Here is a 23,777-nt window from a genome sequence, read left to right as displayed (position 1 = left end):
GGAAAGATTCTACTGGCTTATTCTGTGTGTGTGTGTGTGTGTGTGTGTGTGTGTGTGTGTTTATATGATGCAAGTGTTTTTGTTTTTTTAACTGAAAAACAGGGGTTTGTGTTCAACAAAGCCCTACTCAGGGTATAACTAAGGAAATTAATGAACCTATATTAGCCATGTCAATTACCTTATGTAGTTCTACTGTGGGTATGGCTAGCACTGTACGTTCTTCAAGACTCCTACCAATCAATATCTAGCTGCAGGTAGCCACTCAACTATAACCCCCCCCCCAAAAAAAAATGTGTCACCTAAAATATGGCAGATGCATACAAATGCCATATACAAATTTATACAGTGGTACCTTGAGTTATAAACACATCGGGTTACAAAAGCTTCGGGTTACAAACTCCGCTAACCCGGAAGTAGTACCTCGGGTTACAAACTTTGCCCCAGGACGAGAATGGAAATGGGGGGGGGGCTCAGCAGCAGTGGGAGGCCCCATTAGCAAAAACATGCCTCAGGTTAAGAACTGTTTCGGGTTAAGAACAGACCTCCAGAACGGATTAAGTTCGTAACCCAAGGTCCCACTGTATCTATAAATGCAAAGTTAGAAATAATTTTCTATTATTTAAATAGAAATAGCATCTACCATCACAGAATAATGGAAAAGGCTGTGTTAGGGTAGCTGCCCAGACTGCTGCTCAGACTGCTGCTAAATGTTGACGGGCAACTTCAAGTAATCTGCTCTCCCTTTTGTGGTTCTTTATCTTTGTTAGTGAAGATAGTGAGGTTCAAGCACCTTTGGGATTGCAACCTAAAGCACTGAAAATACTTAGCAAACACATAAATCTTTACATGATACAAATTTTGATGTCCAAGCATGCTTCCAAGGAGGGAACATCACCTGGTAGGGGCTGGCATGGTGAGGCAGTGATGCTCACCTGACCTCCCAACATCTGAGTCATTGTTGTCTACTGTGAAGGAGAAGGGAAGAGGTGAAGCAGCAGTGGTTGGAATGGTGCAAAGACACTCCTGGCAGGAGTGATGCATTGACACTGCCAATATATTTGTACCCTTCCTCCCTTCACCACCACCCCTCCTTCTCTACTTTCCAGTAGGCAGCAGTAACTCAGTTGTTGGGAGATGAGGTGAGTGCCGTCATCCTACCACATTGTCCACTACTGCATCCCACAAACAGGGTACAACCTGAGAGAAGGCTGTTTCCTGCATCACTACATAGTGTAAACACCTATGCTCAGCTCTGCGCTTGGCCTCCTTCACTCCCTCAACATTGAGGGGGCCTGTCTCCCTTCCAACAAATATTAAGGAGGCTGAAGACCCCATGGCTTCCTGTGTTCTATGTTCCTATGACTGTGCTATAAGTACCCCAATATCAAATTTCCTGTGTATTTTCTATGAAAGAATTCATTAAAATATTTTGATTAAGAATGTCATTCCTTGTCGGTTAAAGCTATGCATATGATCCCACACCCCACTACATGTAAGGAATGTCAAGATTCATCAAATGCCTAAACTGGCTGCAATTCTCTCATGCTCTCAGCAATCTCCATGACAGGCACTTACCATTCATAGTTACCACAAAAGGAAACAAGCAATTTACTATTATTTAAGAAAAAAGAAATTGCCTGCTTAAACGATTGTTCTCCTTCCAACACATCAAGAAGTGGATAGAATTTTTTTTATCCTTTGACAGTCAGTGCTTTAGTTTACCTCTTAAGTGAAAGAAAGAACAACTAGACCTGAAGTGCATATAAGGCTGGAGTGCAGAACCTGATCGGACCAGCAATCCAGATCCTTATTTCCGCTACTCCTCATGGGCCAAATTTTACAGGTGGGCAGTGTCTGCCACAATGTCAACCACCTGATGTCACACTTGGGACTTCAAAGTACCATACAGGTCATGAGAAGAGTGCTCTGGTTCCTCTGGTGAGGAACAGACTCGAAGTCATCCCGTATCAGCTGATTGGTATTGATGTCTAGCCTGATTTCTGCAGGAATCAGTTATGCAATTAAGTTTCCCACAGGAAACTCAAGCTCACAGCCAATCCAGCCATGTGTAAGCCTATCCTACACCTGATGTAGCACCCATAGTGGGCAAAATTTTGCCCATGGGCTGTAGGTTTCTCACCCCTGTTATAAAGTTTATGAAAAGATCCTAGCGGCCTGGGTCTATGACTTTTTTATGTGACACTCATTGCTCCTTGATGCCTCTGTCATGCTGCGTTTATTCATTCTTGTGATGCTTATATACAGATTTTCTAATCTTTGGAGCACCTTAACCAGTGGAGTCTGGTCTATTAGGGTGAAAGAGCCACTGTCCCACCAATGGCAGACTGCCCTCAGCCTGCTTGCATTGTTACTTACACTCATTCCACTGCCTGTCAGCTCCCTCCTCTCTAATTTCAATGATCCCCTTGTACAATGTAGGAGGGAGGAGGATGAGGCAAACCTATAATCAGTGAAAACAGTTGGTCCTGGCAAGTATTAACCATTCTCAATTCCAACCTGATAATTGCGACCTGCCCAGATTTTAACTTGTCTGAATTAATTTTAAGATGTATTTTAATTAATTGATGTCTATTTTTATGCATATTGTGTTGTTTTTATGATGTTAGCCACTCTGAGCCCGGCCTCAGCTGGGGAGGGTGGGATACAAATAAAAATTATTATTAATAATAATTAATTATTATTATTATTAGGTGGCTCTGCCTGTCATTGACCCTGGATCTACCTGCTGTTGGTCACTGTGCCTTCTGCCCCACAAACCCCAACATGCAGCAGTCACCACTGACCTTAACACAAGGTCAGTGTTACCTAGCATTATTTGGTAATTTTATTTTGAAAAATATAAAAAAATCTGTATTTCCAATGGTTGTACATAATATTGCACACAAAACAATAAAAATGAGTATCAGTAATCTACAGATAAAATAGCAAATATTACAAACGCATGTCCAAATCATGTGTCTGGTGAGGGCTGCCACACTGGAAGTTCAATGCCTCGCAGATGTGGCACTTGTAAAAATGTATGTTCCACAGATCAAAGTGGCTGAGGAGGCATATGCAAGACATCGATGTCAGAGCATCTGACTTGCATGTATACAGCCGCAAGTTCAATCCCCAGCATCTCCAACTAGGGCTGGGAAGATACCCAGTTTTTTAAAGCTGCTGCAAGTCAGAGGAGACAATGCTGAGCTCAATTTACCAATGGTTTGACTTGCGTTAGGTAGCTTCCTATGTCTGGGGGAAGTAGCTCATTACTAGAGTATGTCTTGGATGAATAAAGTTACAGGCTAAATTCCTGTCCCCCCCCCCCCCGATAGGGCTGGGGAAAGCTCTTGCCTGAAACTCTGGAAAACTGCTACCAGAGTACACAATAGTGATCTAGATGGACCTCTAGTTCATTGTTTCTCTTTCTCAAGCAGGGCTGTCTTAAACATATGTGGCACCAGGATGCAAAGACCCACCCAGCACCCCCCCCCCAGTTGCCCAGTCCCAGGCGCACAGGAGGGTGGAGCCAGCTGGCCACCTCAGCGTCTTGCTGGCTCAGTAGCCCCCAAACCTGTGGCTAAGAGCCTCCCGCAGCAGAAGAGCCAGCCACGGTGCTCCGGTCGACAGATGGGCTCTTCCTCAGACTCAACTCTCGGGCCCCGGACTCTCAGCCTGGTGCCCCTAAGAGCCCAGCACCCAGGTGCCCTGCTCCCCTAGTGCCTATGGGTAAGACGGCCCTGCTCTCAAGCTCTCAACTGCAGATGAGTGGTGGTAGCACCTATGCTGAACCGGACTATTCAGACCAGCAGCTCTGGATATGCTGCAGGTTCTGGTTCCAAAACCCCTTTAGGGTGGCCGTGAATCCTACATCACATACAATAATTCTATATTTCAAGTGGTGTGTGTGTGTGTGTGTGTGTGTGTGTGTGTGTTTGGCCATTCAAGTGTTGCTAAACTACAGTGTTGCTGATGGGAGTGGTAGTTCAGCACCTTCTGGAGGGCTACTGTTTGAAGGGCCATCCAATCCAAGCCTGTTTTAACAATAATTGTAAGAAGGGATCAACAGCAAGAGGAATATTCCATGTCCCCAGGTGACTCTATAAGCTCAATCACCTATTTATTTTCTTCATGCTGTAGCAGGCATATGCAAATTCAGCCCTCCAGATGTTTTGAGACTACAATTCCCATCATCCCTGACCACTGGTCCTGTTAGCTAGGGATGATGGGAGTTGTAGTCCCAAAACATCTGGAGGGCCGAGTTTGCCTATGCCTACTTGCCTACTGTACAGAATCCAGAAGAAAATAATTGAAAACTAACAACATTATAATCAATGTAGGTTCTCTATTTGTATGACAGACATAAAACACTCAAAATATGTTTGTACTACAAAATACGTTTGTACTATTATGTGCACCTGAATATATATATATATATATATATATATATATATATATATATATTCATATATATATATATGAATGAGAGAGATATATCATTATTTGTCAGCACATCCTCCAAGCAGGTACTTTTCTTTTTATAGTCTGTCCTGTTTATTTGCAACCTCCCATTTTACTTTCCGCCTGCAAGTCCTCCACAAATCAAATATCCGCCCACACATGCAGGAACTATCTGCATCCAAACATTTTCTTAAAACGAATAGAGGAGTTTGTTGGATGAAGCGAGCTGAAAGGCAGTTGAGAAACACTATCAACAGTGAGTCTTTTGAGGCAATGCTTGCCCGACATAGGATAAGCAATCCTATGAGAAACAAAACAAGGCTGTTATCTGAAGTAGATGGAATTCTCTCCAAAACCACAGAAACCTGTGAATAACCATTTGGCAAGGGGTGATGACTGTAATTCTAACTATGTTTACTTGGAAGTAAGTCTTGTTGAATTCAGTAGAGTTTACTTCCATGGAAGTGTTGCTAGGACTGCAACCTTACACCTGAGAAAAGAACCTACTTGTAGCATATGCTCACAATTAATGACATAGGTGCCTTGCACAATATAAGGCAAAAGGACTCCTGGACGGTTACGTTCACTCAAAGGCAACTATAGGGTGCAGTGCTAATCTCACTTTTCAGGCTGAGGGAGCCAACGTTTGTCCACAGACGGCTTTCCGGGCTATGTGGTCAGCATCACTAAATCGCCACTGGCGCACAGAGGACTGTGACGAGTGCCAGAAAGCACAGAAACACTGTTTACCTTCCCACCACAGTGGTGCCTATTTATCTACTTGCACTGGCCTGCTTTCAAACTGCTAGGTTGGCAGAATCTAAGACAGAACGGGAGCTCACCCCATCACGTGGATTCAAATTGCCAACCTTCTGATCGGCAAGCTCAAGGTTTAGACCACAGTGCAACCCGCGTCCCATGCACAAGATAAACTCCCTAGTGGTAGTATTGCCCACATACCCAGCATCACAGTAGCAAACTCCTAGGAGCTGAGGGGTCTTTGCCCCCCCCAAAAAATCTGAGGGGCCCAGAACCTCCCAAAGTTGATGGGCATTGCCATTCAATGGCTGTGTGTGACCATGTCATGTGATCAATTATATGGGGCAGGGCTTACTTGTCCCCCCCCCCAATATTTTATTCATGTTGGCACCCCTGCCCAGCATGAAGATGCCAGGCCAGGTAAATAAAGGTCCCAGCTTTGTGAACCAGTATTTTTAGAATATCTGCAGCAGTATAAAACCTCTTTTTTCAAGTATAGGCCTAGGTCTAATGTGGAGGTAAGAGAGAAATCTGGGAAATACCATATTGACTTGAAGCCCAGCAGCCAAAAAATAACAAATTTTAATCTTTCATAGCTATTTCATTCTGAAGGCGAGTTGAGGATTGTCTTGATTAAGATAATAGGTAGGGTTATGCCTATAGGGCCCCAAGAGCAGTCTATGAATGTCTACTACATGCGACGTTCACCTCCAGGCTTGATTATTGTAACTCACTCTATGTGGGGCTGCCCTTGAGACTGACCCAGAAACTCCAGTGGGTGCAGAATGCCACAGCAAGACTCCTTATGGGGTCCTTGCCACGGGATTACATTCACCCGGTGCTATACCAGCTGCACTGGCTCCCAGTGGAGTACAAGATCAGGCTTAAGGTGCTGGTTTTAACCTTTAAAGCCCTATACAGCCTAGTACCTTGGTACCTACGGGACCGCCTCTCCTGGTATGTCCCACAGAGGACCTCATGGTCTTCAAATAAAAACATCTTGGAGATCCTGGGCCACAGGGAGGTTAGGCTGGCCTCAACCAGAGCCAGGGCTTTTTCGGCTGTGGCCCCGATCTGTCACAGGAGCCTAGGGCCCTGTGGGACTTGACATCTTTCCGCAGGGCCTGCAAGACGGAGCTGTTCCACCAGGCCTTTGGCCAAGGCACAGTCTGACCTCCTCTCTCTTTCTGTAATCCTCATAGAACTGTAGCCCAATGGTTGCCATTAATTTGATTCTGAATTGATTTTAGAATGTATTTCAATTAATTGACTGCGATTTTGTGTAAATTGTGCTGTTTTTACTGTTGTTAGCCCTGCTACTGAGCCCAGCTTTGGTCAGGGAGGGCGGGATATAAATAAATTATTATTATTATTATTATTATTATTATTATTATTATTATTATTACCCCTACATCAGACAGCAATATGAGGCAGACTGGCAGAATGCATCTCACTTGAAAGATTTCTCTAGGAGATCACCAAGAATGGATGCTCCTCTATAACCATCCCACACTATGTGCCAGACAGGTGCAACAATTAGCCAAATTAACTACAGCACAGTTGGATATAAAAAGCAGGATGGAGTAGGTAAAAAAGTTGGCTCAGCTAACTAGACATGTCAGGAGACTCCCAAGAAAACCCTATTCCTTCTCCTTAAATATCACTGGTGAATGCAGGGCAGGTGGGTGGGATGCCACCTTGGCCAAATTGGGGATGGTGTAGAGTCCACACTCTCCAGATCAGAGAGTCTCCAAATTTGCTTCCATATTATTGACAGCAATGGCAATCTTTGTATAAATGAGCACTAAGGCCCATTGATATGAATGAGGTCTATGTGCACAAAACTCATGGATGGATTGCACCAAAGCTGGATTTAGGGGAGTGCGACCAGTTCAGACGCATTGGGTGTTGTGTCTTGGGGGCACTGCAGGGAGTGCTGCAACTATGATTTAAAATGGAGTGCAGGGGGCACAACGAATTTTGGCAATGTACTGGGTGCCACTGAAATTTGAGACCCAGAGGTCCACCACTCGTTGTGCCCACTTCATACAACTGAGTTTCCTTTTTCCTGAACACATCCAACTACAGTGCTTGGCAGTCTAAAACCACTGTGTGTTGTTATGAAGCAAGTCTAAAAATATTCAGCTTTTGCTATGGAAACTTACACCTTAGAAGATAGTTTTAAATTTGGCCTAGAGAGGTCTCAATGGAGATACTTCATTACAGCAAGCCAGGCTCACATGTTCCAGGCAAGTTGAGTTGCAAGGATATCTAGTAAATTCATTGTCTCTTTTCACTAAATCTATACCATCCCTCCCTTATAATTGCAATAAAAGAATAAATGAAAGTGCATCACACCCTTTGTAGAAGTATTCAGCCAATATATGGTCACCTACATGTCACTCCTCCCACCCACCCCAAATTACTTGTTGACGTCAGTTTTAAATGGCCCGAGGTGCTTGCCAGTGGAACCCAAAAGATATATGTACTAATTATTTCTCCATCTCACCTGGAAGGTAGAATAATATTTTTCTGGAAGTGATTTCACAAACATTATTTGGCTGACACCATGTTAAAACCTTCAATGCTCATTTGTCTCAGATTCATGAGCATGAGCCTTCATCTCAGGGTCTTGGGTTCAAGCCCCATGTTAGGCCAAGGATTCATGCATTGCAGGAGGTTGGACTAGATGACCCTCATTGTCCCTTTCAACTCTACAATTCTATGAGGCGATGTCAGGAAAATCCTTTGAGGACCTGCAGGGTACCATTTTGTCCACCATGCTGTTCAACATCTATCTGAAGCTTTTGAGTGGAATCATCCAAGGATTGGAGTGAAGTTCATCAGTTTCTGATGACACCCAGTTCTATCTCTCCATTGAATATGAAATTTCTACACACACCATGATTTTAAAGAAGAGTTTCATTTTATCACCACCTCATATATTTTCATTACAGCTCTGCAGAATTTGATGCATTATTGACCTCACTGTTCCGATAGTTCCTCAGTAGACAAATTCAAGGAGCTGATTATGCAAAGGATGTTCAAACAGTGAAACAAAAGCACAGGATGTTATACATTTTTTCTTAACAACTGTTTCACCATAACCATATTTTATAATGTTTGAGATTATATTATCATCTATTTTACTAACTTTCAGTTTACCCTTTGGGCTAATTTGAGGTTGATCACAGTATTAGAGCCCTTTTAGTACAGGGTCTCAGAAAATATAGCACATTAAAATATTAATGTAAACCTAGAAAGTGAGCACAGAGAATTTGGAGAGGTTTGCTAATTACACAGGGTAATTAAACACCAACTTAGTACTGCTAACTTACTCTCTTATTGTACCAGACATTGCCTGGTGCTAATGCTCATGCTTGCTAATATTGTCTGTGGCAGAGGGGAGTTGTAGTCCCAAAACATATGGAGGGCCCTGGGTTGGAAGAGGCTGACATAGATATTCAAGCATATATGATACTCAACCAGTTCTATCCTCCAGAAGCTGGAAGCCTTTGGAAGGAGCTCAGGGCAGAAGCAAAAAGTTTCATAACCCCTCATGTGATATTTGCTGCCATGCTGAAATATCGGCTAGAATACCCTATTCTCCCAGTTTATGAACAGGACTAGGAAAGAGATTGAAGGGACTAATGAAGGTCACTAACACTTCTTTCAGTGTTGGCTGTCAATCAGTTTGCTATTTCTGTGGTGGAATGTAAATTTATGAAACCACAGTGGCAGGCATGTTGCTTGTCCTCAGTCATCACTGGACTGTTTTTGGGACCCCCTCCTCCAGGGGTTGTTCTGTTTTGAATTATTTCTGCAACCCTTGGGGTTCCTCCATGCCTACGTATACCTACTCCTGCTGCTATTTTAGCTACAGAACAGAAGCAACAGGGCTTGTAGTCCCTGTTACAGGGAGTTACTAGGTGAGTTAAACTCAAATTTCTACTCCCACTCATATTGCCATCGTGTGTATGATCTTAATACAAAGAAGGACTGTGTCTTTCTTATACACTTTACCTGTGTGGTGTAAAATAGGAGGGATCAATCTTGTCATGGCAAGGGTCATAGCTCAGTGGTGGAGCCTCTGCTTTGCATGTAGAAGATCCCAGGTCCAATCCCTGGCATCTCCAAGTAGGGCTGGGAGAGAACCGTGACTGAAATCCTAGAAAGTGCCACTGTCAGCCAGTGTAGACAATACTGAGCCAGATGAACCAATTGTCTGACTTGGTATAGGGCAGCTTCCAACATTTTCACCTCATTTGTGAAAAGAAAAACTCCTTTGATCTAGCTTCCCTGGAGTAAAAACATTGAGAAGGTGCTGTAAATAGTAATTCCTTGGAGGTACAGTGCAGTTCCAGATGCCCCGGAACTTGTATATAGCTGCTGCATAGCCCTCAAGCAATGAATATGTTGCACAAGCTATTTCATTTTTAGATAAGTGTGTAAAGTTATATGTGAGATAGAGGGCAACTGCATTAATCACGCCAGCGCTCCACAAATAAAATGCCTCTTTTCATTGAGATCTCAGCATTTTTATTTGTGGAGGGCTGGAGAGATTAATGCACTCCCCCTCAATCTCACTTATAACTTGGTGCACTTATCGAAAAATGAGATAGCTTGTACAACATCTTTGTTGCTTAAGGGCTTCACAGCATATACAAGTTCTTCTCCAGTTCTGGGGCATGCAGAACCGTAACGTAACTTCAAGGCATGAAAGCTTCCAAATGTATCCTAACCTTTGCTGCACAAAAACCTTGAACTAAGTAAGGTATAAACTGACAACGTTTTTTCTCTTTTTTAAAAAAGCCATTCAGGATTTTCTACCAGGAAAATGGAAAGAATGAAGGAGAAAGAGATCCTGACAACTCAATGAAGACTAATTCTTGACTGTCAACAGTATGTTTTTCATCTTAACATCTTCCCCTGCAACCAAATATTGTATAAAATATGAGAACACATCAAAGGTTTGATCTAGGGCTCCTCAAAATGACATTTTCCCCCTGTATTCCCTCTGCTCAAGGCTTACACAAGAAGTTAGATTATACCTGCTCTTCAATGAGAATTTGTTCCAATTTGTTTATCAGGTGGTTATATGACAAAGAATTTGTTTAGGATGTTGGAGAATTTTAGTGGACATGGAAGTGGAAATGGCCAATTACCATTTATTTACCCCATTTCTGGAATATAAATAAATTTTGTAGATTTGGTGCATCAGGACAACAGATTGCTTTAATCTACTTGAACTGACCAAACCTGATAAGTACTGTACTTCCTTCCACAAGATTCCCCCACAAAGATACAGTTGCAGTTTGGAGACACCCTAGTCTGTCATCCTGTTTCTAAACTATGAAAGCAAACAGAGTCTGGCTCTATCCCTGTATGGACCAGCTGCATATTCCTGCATTGCAGGGGGTTGGATTAGATGATCCTTAGGGTCCCTTCCAACTCTACAGTTCTGTGATTCTGTGATTCCAGTTTTGACCGCAGGACAGAGTGCATTCGGTTGAGTCCCTTCCTCAGTTCTGGGTCCTGGCAGGCTAACCTGCCAGAAATGAAGAGCAATGAGCAGCAACAGGGTGTCATATGAGATGCTCTGTGGATTGCCATGAAGTTGGGTCTAGAATGGTAATGTGCCAGGGCCTTTGGTTGGGCAATCAAAATGGTGGCTAGGTGAAGCATTAGGTTAGAGCTTTTGGGGGGGGGGTAGGGGAGAGCATAAAGGGCACCAGTAGTTTGATATCTCAGGTCATAGGGGCCCTGATAGCTGCTCAATGATGCCAATTATTGATGTTGTCTCTGAAAGCAACAGCCCTCCTTTGTTGTTTATCCCTTGCCCTCCCACATCTACTGTTATTAAAACAATACTCTGGGTGCACACACATGACATTATAATCTTCATTCAATGCACACTGCAAACCAGCTTTTTTCCCTACCTAGTCCACACACAATCTGCACCTATTGCGTATTTTATGTCATTGGAAAGTGCTTTTTCACAGACTAATTTCATTTTCAAAATAAAATCTCAAGGCACATGGATTCTATACTACCCCACAATGTGTCATTTTTAAAACAGATGGAAGTGGTCCCAGCAACGCGGAGTGGTGGCATGTATCCACATCTGCCCAATAAATGTGTTGGAGGATGTGGAAAAGGCATGGGAAACCTAATTAACAGTACGGTTTTCAAAGGCATATTGAATGACCACACTCACTTTTGTAGACCCAGGATCTAGAATACATCTAGATTAAAAGCAGGACATTGAGGACAACTCTGAGTGATTCTAGTTTGGGCTCTAAGCAGGTAAGTATGTATTCAGCCTCTCTCTGAACCTGGAAGTTCTATATAGTTATCATAACTAATGCCTTTTAGTAGTTGCTACTCATTTAAAGGGCATTGCAAGTACAAATGGGCAGAAGGGTTGAAACTATTATTATTTGCATACCACCCTCCATCCAAAGATCACATAATATTTCACAATGTAGAAATACAAAATGAGAAGACAAATACATAATAATAATAAACCAATAACCCCCCTCCCACAAACCCATTTAAAAGGTCAGAGAACGTTAATCAACCAAAGGTCTGGTTATAGAGAAATGTTTTCGCCTGGTACCTAAATATATGTAATGAAGGCGCCAGGCAAGCCTCCCTGGGGAGAACATTCAAACTTCCCCTTTATTTCAGCTTTAGCCATAATAAAATAGCCTGTGGTGGTATTGCAGTTGCTATTGTAACTGTAAAACAAATGTAGTGGCTTTCAGTTGCCTAAAAGCAGAGGGGAGAAAAGAAGTGGCAGCAATTTGGGGGGGACGGGGACTGCGAAAGCAGTAACAGACTCAGGTTTGAACTTGAATCAAAGTAGTAGAACTGCTGTTTATACTGAACTGCTTTTTACAGTCATTCATAATCCAAGTAATTCAATGGGACATGCACATGCTGCTTAAGAACAGCTGTTCCAAAGTGGGGCTCACAGGGGAAAGAAGGAATAAAATCTATCACTTTGAGCCTCTTTTGTGTATTAGGTTGGAAGTAGGAAACACTGGAAGTAGGACACACCGTGTTTGGGGGTGGGGAATGCTCTGTTCATGGTCTATTTACACAGACACAACCTTTCTCATGCAGGCCTCTTTGCCCATAGCGCCACAAAGAAGGGGCAAGACTATAGGTACTAAGTCTTGATTGCTACATGCCCTACCAGGGATAAGAGACAGCCTGCCTTTGAAGGCCAGTTGATGGAGAACTGTAGTGTTAAGTTACTCCTGCCTTTGCATCCTGCTTGTAGGCTTCCCAAAGGCATCTGGTTCACCTCTCAGAGAGCAGATTGCTTGCGGAGGCTCCCTGCACATGTGAGAATGCTGGTCAGTGTTCTAAAGTGTGCATAAAGCCTATACAAATACAGTAGAAGATGATGGTTTATAAAACTGTAGTCATGATGCCTATATGCTACCTGTCAGAGACTGCATGCCTTTGAATATCAGTTGCTAGGATACAGTGAGAGAAGGCTTTTGAGATGCACTTCTCTGGCTGCTAGTGGAAACAGGTGCCTGAACTTGATAGAGCTTAAGGGCTGTGGTAGAGTGGTAGAGCATCTGCCTTGCTTGCACAAGGCCCAATCTCCAGCTCCTGGGCAGCTGCTGCCAGTCAGTGAAGACAATAATGAACTACATGGACTAAAGTTCTGACTCTGTATGCGGCAGCTTCCTATGTTCCTGTACCCTAAGCCCTACCTTGCATACAAAGTGCTTTGAAGCATGGACTTTATTAACATTTTAGTCCAGCGTCCCAACCATTTGTTTGTTTTGTCTTCACATCCCCGAGCATCTTGGTTCATGTGAGTGTTTACAGTCTCTTGCCAAGAAGCTGGCAAAAATAGAAATATCTCAACCCCAGGCCTTTGCTGTGTTCGCCTCGCTGTATAATTAAGGAGCTTAACATATTGAACCTATGTTTGGGTCATAGGAGCTGACACGGTGGTGGTGAAGGCCTTTGCCAATTTCCGCAGAAGTGATTTAAAGGAGCAAAGACATCAAACCTCCAAAAGCACTTGTAATTGACAAGCCAGCCTAAACTTCTCTCCGAAAGCGCTCCTGGGCCCACTCCAGTTAGAAGGGAAGATGGCTTTGTACAACCAATTGTACTGGCTGTCAGCAAAATGACAGTTCTGGCCTCTTACACTAATGTGTACGGCTGTAGTTCTGGTTTTTTAAAAACTGCAATAGGGTAGTCTATTGTTTCCAGAAGCCTGACAGGACGCAACAGTGGCAATAAAGTGCCCGGGCTCTTTTCCAAGTAAACATTTATGAGCATCTTGCCTTGACAGCTTTATAGAAATTACTAAAAGTCACATTGTTGGCCAGTTCCAAAAGAAAAACACTCTCCAGTTAGTTAGAGACCTCTCACATTTGTTTGTGTGTCTCTCTGTGAAGTGTGAACATAATGCACCCTCATGATGCACATGTGTATGATTTAGTAATTTTATTTCTCAATTCTTTTACAGTGGTACCTCGGGTTAAGAACTTAATTCGTTCTGGAGGTCGGCTCTTAACCTGAAACTGTTCTTAACCTGAGGTACCACTTTAGCTAATGGGTCATCCCGCTGCCGCCGTGCCACAGGGACTACAATTTCTGTTCTCATCATGAAGCAAAGTTCTTAACCCGAGGTACTATTTCTGGGTTAGCGGAGTCTGTAACCTGAAGCGTCTGTAACTTGAAGCAGCTGTAACCCAAGGTACCACTGTACTTTAATAACCTCACACAAGCCCAGTGGCTTGGCCTCGGGACTGTGGGTGCCCAGGGCCATGCATGCTGCATACATGCATCTGACATCAGCATGCCTACCAGAGTGCACAGCTGACATCAGCATGCCCCACAGCATGCTGGTCTCTCTCTCTCTCACACACACACACACACCTCAACTGACCCTGATTTATGGCATGGCCTCAGACCGGGATTCCTCAGGGGGAAAGCCCCCTAGCAACTGAAACTTTGAGGAGGATATGGATCCAATATGTGGATGTATCCAAGGAGGTGGATTCTATTCCTGTGGGCCCTGGAGTTCACTTTCCTGCTCTGAGCCCTTCTGTCCTGAAACCCTGGCCTACCTGGCAGCAAGTCCCCAGTCTAGGGTCAATGCATATGTCCAAAGTCCAGTCCAAAGCACAGTCCCACAAAGATCCTGGGTCATGCAAGGTGAGGTCCATCAACATGGGCAGTTGAGCAAACACAGCACCTCAGCTCTGTGCACTTTTGTACTTTGCATGCTAATTACAGCATCCAGGCTTCACGAGGCATGTGACCCTCTCCTGTTCTAAGCCTACTCTAGCTGAGGAATCACACATCTCCTCCCAGAGCTAGTAAGTCCCATCTGGCCAGCGAGGGAGCTTGGCTGTGGGCCCTTGCCTGCTTTAGTCTCCTGTAGTGCCCCACCTGCTGCTCCCTGTGCCTCAGAGCCCATGTTTGTGGAGACAGGGGCCCCTCTGGTTCTGGTGGTTGGTCATGTTGCTCTGGTCCCTGTGCACTGACCTCCATCCCTTCGTCATCCTCTGTCACCCAGTGAGTAGTTCCTTCACCAGTCTCTCCTTCCCCATCAGCAGCTTGTTCTGGTGTGTTCCAATCCCAGCTACACCCCTCACTGGGATCCTCTTCCTCCTCTCTCTCCTCCACATTTTCCTGCCAGTTCATGACACCAAACGAGACATTTCTGACATCAGTCCTGATGTCTGCTCCACAGTCTCCTGAAACCACACCTTGATCTCCTCCATGGTGATGAGTTTTGCCTTGGTGTCCTGGGAAAGCAAAATTTTCTGACTTCTGCTTCCTTGAGCCACCACTCCCCCTCAGTGGTGGGCATCTCTACAAATTATAATAATTAATCCACTAACATTATACTCTTCAGCAGCCTTAAGCAGAGGTCTTCCCAGCATTCATATCTTTTTAACAGGAGATGTCAAGGACTGGAATGGGAGCTTTATGCAAAGCTTGTAGCTCTTCTGAGTTACAAGATCTCTATACTGCTGTTTGAAAAGTTAGTGGCAACACACCCCTTACTCCTCTCTTGCTTTTCAGAGCTTCTCATTCTGCTTTGCTGCTTCTCCATTCAAACAGTTAATTGATTAAATCCACTCAAGGACCTTACCATCCGCCCCCAGACACAACATCTTTCCTTTTCGTGTCTCTTGCTAATTATAGTTGGAAGAGGGGAAATAGATAAGTATGTAGCCGCATATCCTAAGTGGTACATCTGCGTAGAAGAATGCACACAAACAGATAATTAAACATCAACCAAATATCAATAGGATTATAGTGGCGTGTTGGAACAAATCTTGATGAATCTGCTGCAGCAGCACAAGTCTCCACCACAACACTATGATTGGAATATAAATGTAATCCATGTGTTCTGCACAAAAGACTTTGCAGTCTAGCCAACCACTCATCATCCAGAGGAGCTAAACATATTGCTTTAGTCAACGATGGATTTGCAAATGTAAGTAAGAGACGGGGAAATGAAACAAACACTGCTATGTTCATCTACCATTTGCTCAGGGTTGATACATTGCTAGTTTTGACTAAACCTTTAAACAGTTTAGAACCAGAGTAATTAAAGGGCCATCCACATCCTGCTGGTGATGGATGAATATCTAAATTTTGGGTTCTCTGAGTTTCTTATTTTCCCCCAATATTCAGTTCTCCACAATTCCATACCACTTGGCAATTAAAAAAAAAAATCTGCATGAAAATTCACCAGCATTTTAGTGGTAATTTATTCTAATATACACACTGTTGCATACAATATTGCCTAATATACCATTTTTGCATTAATATAATGCATTATGTATGTTATTTTTACTATGTATGCATTTCAATGCACATTTCCCACCTGTAAATGTATTTTTGTACATTCCCTGGCAGGAGGAATGCATTACAAAATTAAGGGTTTTTCAAATTTTGAAGGGTGGTTGTGTTTTGATTACCATATTATTTCAGAAAGTGAACAATAGGTAAGTCATGTATACTGTCATGTAAACTGAATCAAATTGCTCCCCATCCCTATACCATGCATATACTGTAAAGGCATCTTCAAAGTTATATGCCCATTGGGGCAATGCAATTGGGTGAATGGGTGCTTAGGAGAATGCCTTTTCTCCAGTGGCCCAATGTTGAAGGAATTCTGTTTCAACTGACTTTTGCATAACCCAATCATTGTAAGGCTTCAAATGAAAATTAAAGATGCATTTGTTCGAAATAGCTTTTTCTTCTTCTCAATATTTCACTGCTGTTAATAGTTCTGGTGCTGAATTATTTTATTTCTTTGAATGTTCCACCAAGTAAGATGTTGCTATACTTTTGCCAGTTTTGTCTTGTAGTTATTTTATTGTTATAGATTCTTATTGCTGTTTTCTATGCTGCACATACAAGATTTATAGAAGCTTTGTTTTTTATTGTGATTATACATTTAAATGATTGAAACTGCCTTGTGAGGATTTGGTCCTAAAAGGGTGCCTTTAAATAAACCAGTGGAGAAATACATGTACACAGTATCTTTTGCAAAGTACTTTGGAACTCTCATACATACCCACGATGGACATTTCAGGAACCGTTGCATGATATGGGCCATCAACGAACTCGGGGGGATTGTCATTGATGTCTTGGACCTTAATGATGAATTCTGATGGAGGCTCCAGAGGTTTGTTTGTATCCCTATCAACAGCTTGGGCCGTCAACGTATACTCAGCTTTTTCTTCCCGGTCAAGTCTTTTCATTGCGTGAATGTCCCCTGTCTTGTCATTGATCACAAAGATAGTGCCAGCTCCATCACCTGACAGGATGTACTTGATCTTGCTGATTCCAGGGTCCAAGTCTGTGTGTAGCTGAAATGACAAAGAAGCTATTGAGTGATCATTTTTAAAAAGACATAAAGCAATTTGCCTCTGCATCAGCACTGCCACACATTTCATTTTAGGTTTATGGATTTGTTTTATTTAAATCAGGCGTAGCCAACATGGTGACCTACAGATGTATTTCCAGCCAGCTGGCCAATGATGGAGGGTTATCCAACAACAATTGGAGGCTACCATGATACAGAATGAGGAACTTAACATTGTGAAAATGGAATAAACTGTCATGTGAATGCAGTAGCCCTGTGTCTAACGCACTACAGTGATCTGACCAGAAGGTTATCAGTGCTGGAATAAGCAATAGCCTTTAATTAATGTCCATGTTACTGTGAGAAAATCAGCCACTAAATAGTGTGCCTGGAAAAAGAAAGCAAAGCGGCCTTCCTGAACTGGTGATTTTAATAACTCTTTCACTAGCTTGCTTGCTTCAGTTGTGTCCATATATGCCTGTTGATTTTAAGTAAAAGATATAGCTTAAAGTTTACTGCCAGTTCTGTCTTCAATGTGAAGAGACATTGGAGAGCAGGGAGGAGAGGAGCTGGTCGCAACAGGATGAAGAGCCTTCCTAGATTATTCAGCAGCCTGCCTCATCTCTGTCTCCTGATCCTCTTCTTCTCCTGCCTCTGAATCTGGGCAGCCCTCTGCCACAGCCTCTTCTTGCTCACTTCTTCACCTTCTGACACCTCCTCCTTCCAGTCTGCTCCCTCTTCTCCCTCTGACCCAGAGGAGAAGCAACCTGCTCTGCTACCTGGAGCGGCACTCTTCCCAGGGGGCATGGAACTCATCCCTGGGGGCATGGCGCCCCCCGGGGGTGCCACCTATTGGGGGTGGCATTTTGTCACCGCCCTTTGGAATGGTACCTGGAGTGGACCCCCCCCTTCGGAATCCCCCTGCTCTGCCCACTCATCATTGTCCCACCACCAATCCCCTGGCTCTGAGCCTTCTTCCTCTAGGGGTTCCCTTTGAGGTTTCCCAGCTGGTGTCTCCCACCACTCCTCTGTATTCAGACAGTCCATGACACTAACACTGTAGTTTCTGAATTGGGTTAGTTTGGTAAATTGGCTTGCAATACCCCAATTTGTTAAATTTCAATAAATACAACCTTTATCCCAGAATGGCATCTCATGAGTCTTTTCATGAGCAGGGGAGGGGAACCTACTCCACAACATTCAGAACATGGATTGCTGTGGGCAAACGATCCCAGTCCATTTCTTCCGCCACTAAACACACATATAATGCATACAAAGAGAGGTTTTTTCTTTCATCCAGCCGCTACTGATCCATATCAGAGCTTAAATACAGAAAGAGAGACTATTTGCATGCATACTAATCAAACAAAATGTAATCAGAAGTGTAATTAGACTTTTTTATATATAAAAACCACACACACACACACACACACAGAGAGAGAGAGAGAGAGAGAACTATTAAGTACCGACAATTTTCTTATTATGATTTCAAGAAAGAGGTTGTGCACCTCTCCCAAAAAAGTTTCCTTTATAAGGACAGTTAAATAAGTATCATAACCATTCATATCCTCCTCCCCTGTTCCTGCCATGAAAAAGGAAATACAAAACACAACAGTAGGTTGGCACTGCACATAGCAATTTATGTCAGTACAAATAGAATATACAGCACTGTGTTTCAGCCTTGGGACCCCAGATTTGGATGGACTACCATTCTCATCATCTTTGGCTACTGAACTAAACTGGCTGTGGATGATGAGTATTGTAGTCTGTCCACATCTGGGGATCCAAATTTGAAGAACACTGAATACAGAATCAAAACATTCCAGTTTGATTTCCAAAATGGATAAGCATTGAGTGGGAACCTTCCTTGCGTGTTTATGGCTGGATGGTTAAGTGATAATGCTTCTTGCTAGCCTGGATGAATTAGAGAAATGCATGTGTAGAAACTAGTCTACTGTACAATGGTGAAATTTACTTTCATTCTTCTCTCCCTAACTTTGCTTCTGGCCTTATCCATCACCGGTATGAAGCCCCCATAAGGTTGTCCAAGGTGTGTGGTTTAAATTACTTATACAGATACATTATATAATGCTCACAAAGGATCATTGCAGCAATTCAAGGTTCAAGATTATCTCTAATGTCTGTTTTGGAACCTTTCTTCCTTTTTTCTTGAATTTAAATATTTTTTTGTATATTTACAATACTGCAAATATTTGTGGCCCTCAGGTTGAAACATGTTTCCCATCCCTGGTGTACCGATTTAACTGCAACATGCCCAATGTCTTTTAAAAAAACCAAAACTAAAACAAAGCCTTTTTTCCATACAAGAGATGCTTCTGAAATACATGCACACATATTTCATATAATCGCAGAGAACTGCTTAAAATATGAGATGGTGGATATGAAATAACAAAAAAGTACAAACTGCTCATTTGATAACCTTCATTTGTCACTGGCTCTAGGTCTGCAAAGAGCAAAAAATCTAAATATATATTTTCCCTCTTTTTTCCATCAAATACTAGTACCAGACAAAAAATGGTAATCATGCTTTCTCTAGTTTAAAGTAAATGATAAATGTGATGTTTACAGAAATCTTTCTTCCCCTTCTTTATAGCAGCTGGCGGCAGTCAAAGATCATCAAGGCAGCTATTTGAAACATTCATGTGCTTTTTATCTTTAATACAGAAACATTACAATAGATGGCCTAGGCTAAGACACAAGATGGGTAGATTAGCTCCATACATGGGCCATCATTTGTCGCCATCACCCTTCCTAAAATCTGTGCTATTTTTTTTTAAGAGAACAAAAGCTAAATATATTTGAAGTCATTAAGTATAGCAATTTCATCCCCCAAGAAACATTTCTTTAGTTCTATCAAATATGTATGAGTATGTAAAGCAATTGTCAAGATTCAGAACCCTTTGCTCATGTCAAGGTTAAAGATCATTAAGTTCATAATTATGTGGGACCGTGAGGAATGATGGAGAGAGGATAAATGAATGTGAATTTCCACTGCAGAGACTTCTCAAATAGTAGGAGGTGTGTAAATCTGTTCTCTATAACTTCAGCATTCTCCCTTGCTAATTGAATGCATTCTCTCTCTCTCTCTCTCTTTCTCTCTCTCTCTCTCTCTCTCTCTCTCTCTCTCTCTCTCTCTCACACACACACACACACACAACTTTATAAGTAGAGCATATCAGTAACATTATTACAAAGGAAAGTGTTCAGCCTAGGCTTAAACATTCTGGAAATTCAAAAGAACTGTCTTCCCGAAACCTGTGCAAACACTTATTTGTAGATCCATCATATGTTCTTCACCTATATACCTCAGTTGGTTTGCTTTCATTATATGACTATATCAGGGATGGGGAATCTTTTTTTCAGCCCAACAGCTACATTCCTTTCCAGGCAACCCACACACTAGTGGTAGGTGTGGCCAGAAGCAAAAGTTAAGTGGAACACTGTTACCTTTGTACAGTAGACAAATTTGTGCACACATTCACACACCCATCTCTATCCAAGGAACCAAGAGGCATTATCAGAGTTCAAGAACACATTCCATCCAGGCAATAACACTGAAAGAAGGTATGAAATAGGATTGATGAAGGCCTGGGAAGAGGATGTGTGGCCTAGGGTGCATTCAGAGAGCCATATAGTGAGGCCTGGAGTGCCATGTTCCCCCCCCCCCATCCTTTGGCCTGAGATAACCCACCCCTATGCTAAACATATGTGAGCTTCTGAAATGACCTTATACCAAATGAAGTACCGTCTGATCTGACAGGCAGTGGCTCATTAGGTTTGCAGGTAGCAGTCTCTCCCACAACCTGTTACATGTGATCCTTTAAATAGTGATCATGAGATAGAACCTAGGAACTTCTGCATGAAGAAACACGTGTTCTACCAATGAGCTATAACCACCCTCTGTTTATAAAGAACTTCTTCTTCTTCCTCTTCTTCTTCTTCTTCTTCTTCTCCTTCTTCTTCTTCTTCTTCTTCTTCTTCTTCTTCTTCTTCTTCTTCTTCTTCTTCTTCTCTCAGAAAACTGTAGTTATGTGAGGAGGAATAGGGGGTCTCCTAACAAATCTCAGCACCCTTAGCAAACTACAGTTCACATGATTCTTTGGAAGAAGCCATGACTATTTAATATGGAATGAGACTATTTTAAATGTATAGTACAAATGAGGCCAAAGTGTAAGGAGGCAAGGCTATGAATTGAGCACAGAATCAGTCCTAGGGAAATAAGCACTCAACTCCTTCTCAAGATTGATGGGACAGAAGGGTTGGCTGATACTGATACTCCAGCAGGGACAGGGCATGACATATGAAAGTAGACATCCAGGATAAGGCTGATTTCTAGTTTACCATGTGAAGTGATTTATTCATTATTTTTGTATGGAGGAACATTCCATTATAGCAGCGTTCATCGCAGCCTGAAGGGATACACTCAGACAAGGATGATCACTTCAGTGAGAATGGGGCTACAATGTTATAGTGGGGTGAAATCACTCAACAAAAGAGCCTCACTCCGTCTCACCAAAGGGCAATCTTCTTCTGTGTTTTGTTCTCACAATGGCCAGCAATATGCAGATGAGAAGCCTATCAGCAGGACCTGAGTGCAACACCTGTCTCCCAACTTGTGATTTCCAGAAACTAGTATTCAGAGGAATACTGCCTCCAAGAGTGGAGATGGAACATAGCCATCATGGCTAGTAGCAGCTAATAGTCTTATCCTCCATGATTTTGTCTAATTTTCTCTTTTAAAATAAAACAAATCTTTATTACATTTTTAACACACGTTCATGAAAAAACCCACAAAGACAAAATACAGTGAATAAAAGAAATACATTTATATAAAATAAAGGAGATGGAAGATGAGAGGATATCAAGGTAAATCAGTTATTACTTGTGTATTCACAGTAGGATTGTTGCTTTCCCCCAGGAGAACTCATCAGATGTGAGCCTGGTAAGTATGAAGAAAATGGTGAGATAGTTCATACTATCCAGATATACATGGAGGTTGCTGGCAGAGAGCTTCGTTGTTCTCTTCAGTTCATGCAATCAATAAAATTGTACTAATAGAAAAGTCTGGTTTACCCTGACCATGAGCTAACCTTCGTCTATGTGTCCACATTTCCTTGATTACAAACTGCCAAACACTACTGTACCATATGTTTCCATTCCCTGGCAATTAATGCCCACACAGCAGTTATCAAGTGCTGAATCAGCTCTTTAGATGTCTAATCCTGTTTTAAAACCATCCAACTTGTGGGATCTTATAAAGCACTACAGCTTTGGGGATCAGATTTTATGGTTTAGCAATGTGTTGTGTGGAGAAGCAGTTTCTTTTGTCTGTCCTGAACCTTCCAACATTCAGCTTCATCAGATGACTCTGAGTACTTGCATTATGGAAGAGGGAGAAAAAGTATATTCTACTTTCTCTGCACCTTGCATAATTATCTCTATCATGTCTTCTCTTGTTTGCCTTTTTTCTAAACTGGAAAGCCATAAATGTTATAACCTTTCTGCATAGAAGAGTCACTTTCCCCCCATGAACATCTTAGTTGTCAGTTTTTGAACCTTTTCCAGCACTAGAGTATTCTTTTTGAGATGCAGCAAACCAGAACTGTACACACTATACAACTATAGTCACCCTACTGTTCTACTTCAGAAAGAAAGCAGGACAGAAATGGTGTCCTTAGAAATAAGAAATAAAGACCCTTTAGCTTTTGGAAAATGTAACCTGGGGCTTCTGTGTGGAACTTAGAACAAACCAGCAGAACAACCACCACTCAGCTTTGAGCATTGATCCCATGGAGATCATATAAGCCTCTGTAAGACCTTTGTTCCTACAGAGCTCCTGGTTGTCATGGAGACACAGTACAAGAATGGAGACATAATCTATTCTAGAACAGTGTCTCTATGCCAACCAGTCTTAAACCACCCTTGACACTCTTATTCTCCCCTTTTCTGACACTTCTCCCTCATTAACAAATATTGACACCACTAATTCATCACCAGATGAATGAATTCTGGGTAATGCTTATCTCCTGCCTTCTTTTGTGCAACTATCCCTTTCAGTTAAGGCAAAGGTGGGCAACCTATGGCCCCCCAGATGTCACCAGACTCCCAACTCCTGCCAGCTCCAGTCAGCATGGCCAGCCATCATGAGTGATGGGAGCAGGAGTCCGATAGCACCTGGAGGACCACTGGTTCCCCATCCCTGAATTAAGGCACACTGGTAGAAGCTGTATAATATTCTAGTCATATTCATTCGAACTAGTCTGCTAAGGATTAAACTAGAAGGGAACAGGAGATGGATGGAATAAACTGAGTCATATACAGTATGTGGGATTCACAGAAGCCATATACATTCAGCAATTGTTAATCATGCTGGATCCTCAGGGATCCAGCACTGATCAATGGGCTTGATAAAAATGTAAATGTTGTGTATACCATACACAAATCTTATTTGTTATTCTGCAGTAATGAATGTGTGTCTATGTTTGAGAGCAGGGAGTTGTCATGACAGTTACACTTATATTTATCACTTCCTGCCTGCATACATCACAAGCGCATGATTAATATCAAGCAATGAACAAGAGTAATTGCATAAACAAATATACTCATAGAAATATGTGTTCAGAGCTCCACAATGTTTGATTGTGTCTTAAGGTAAGCTTGCGGAGAA

General features: G+C 42.4%; 1 protein-coding gene across 1 annotated transcript in view; it reads right to left on the bottom strand.

Moving 5' to 3' along the window:
- CDH8 (cadherin 8) overlaps nt 1-23,777 on the bottom strand; it is a 221,297-nt gene that overhangs the window by 119,305 nt on the left and 78,215 nt on the right. The window contains exon 3 of the mRNA XM_081921769.1: nt 16,799-17,093. Within this exon, the coding sequence (XP_081777895.1) occupies nt 16,799-17,093 (295 nt within the window). The remainder of the gene's footprint in view (nt 1-16,798; nt 17,094-23,777) is intronic.

This window comes from Podarcis melisellensis (genome assembly GCF_964234715.1).
Source record: "Podarcis melisellensis genome assembly, chromosome: 8".
NCBI lineage: Eukaryota > Metazoa > Chordata > Lepidosauria > Squamata > Lacertidae > Podarcis > Podarcis melisellensis.
The sequence above is the reverse complement of the archived record's forward strand: the minus strand, read 5'-3'. Positions and strand labels throughout refer to the sequence as shown.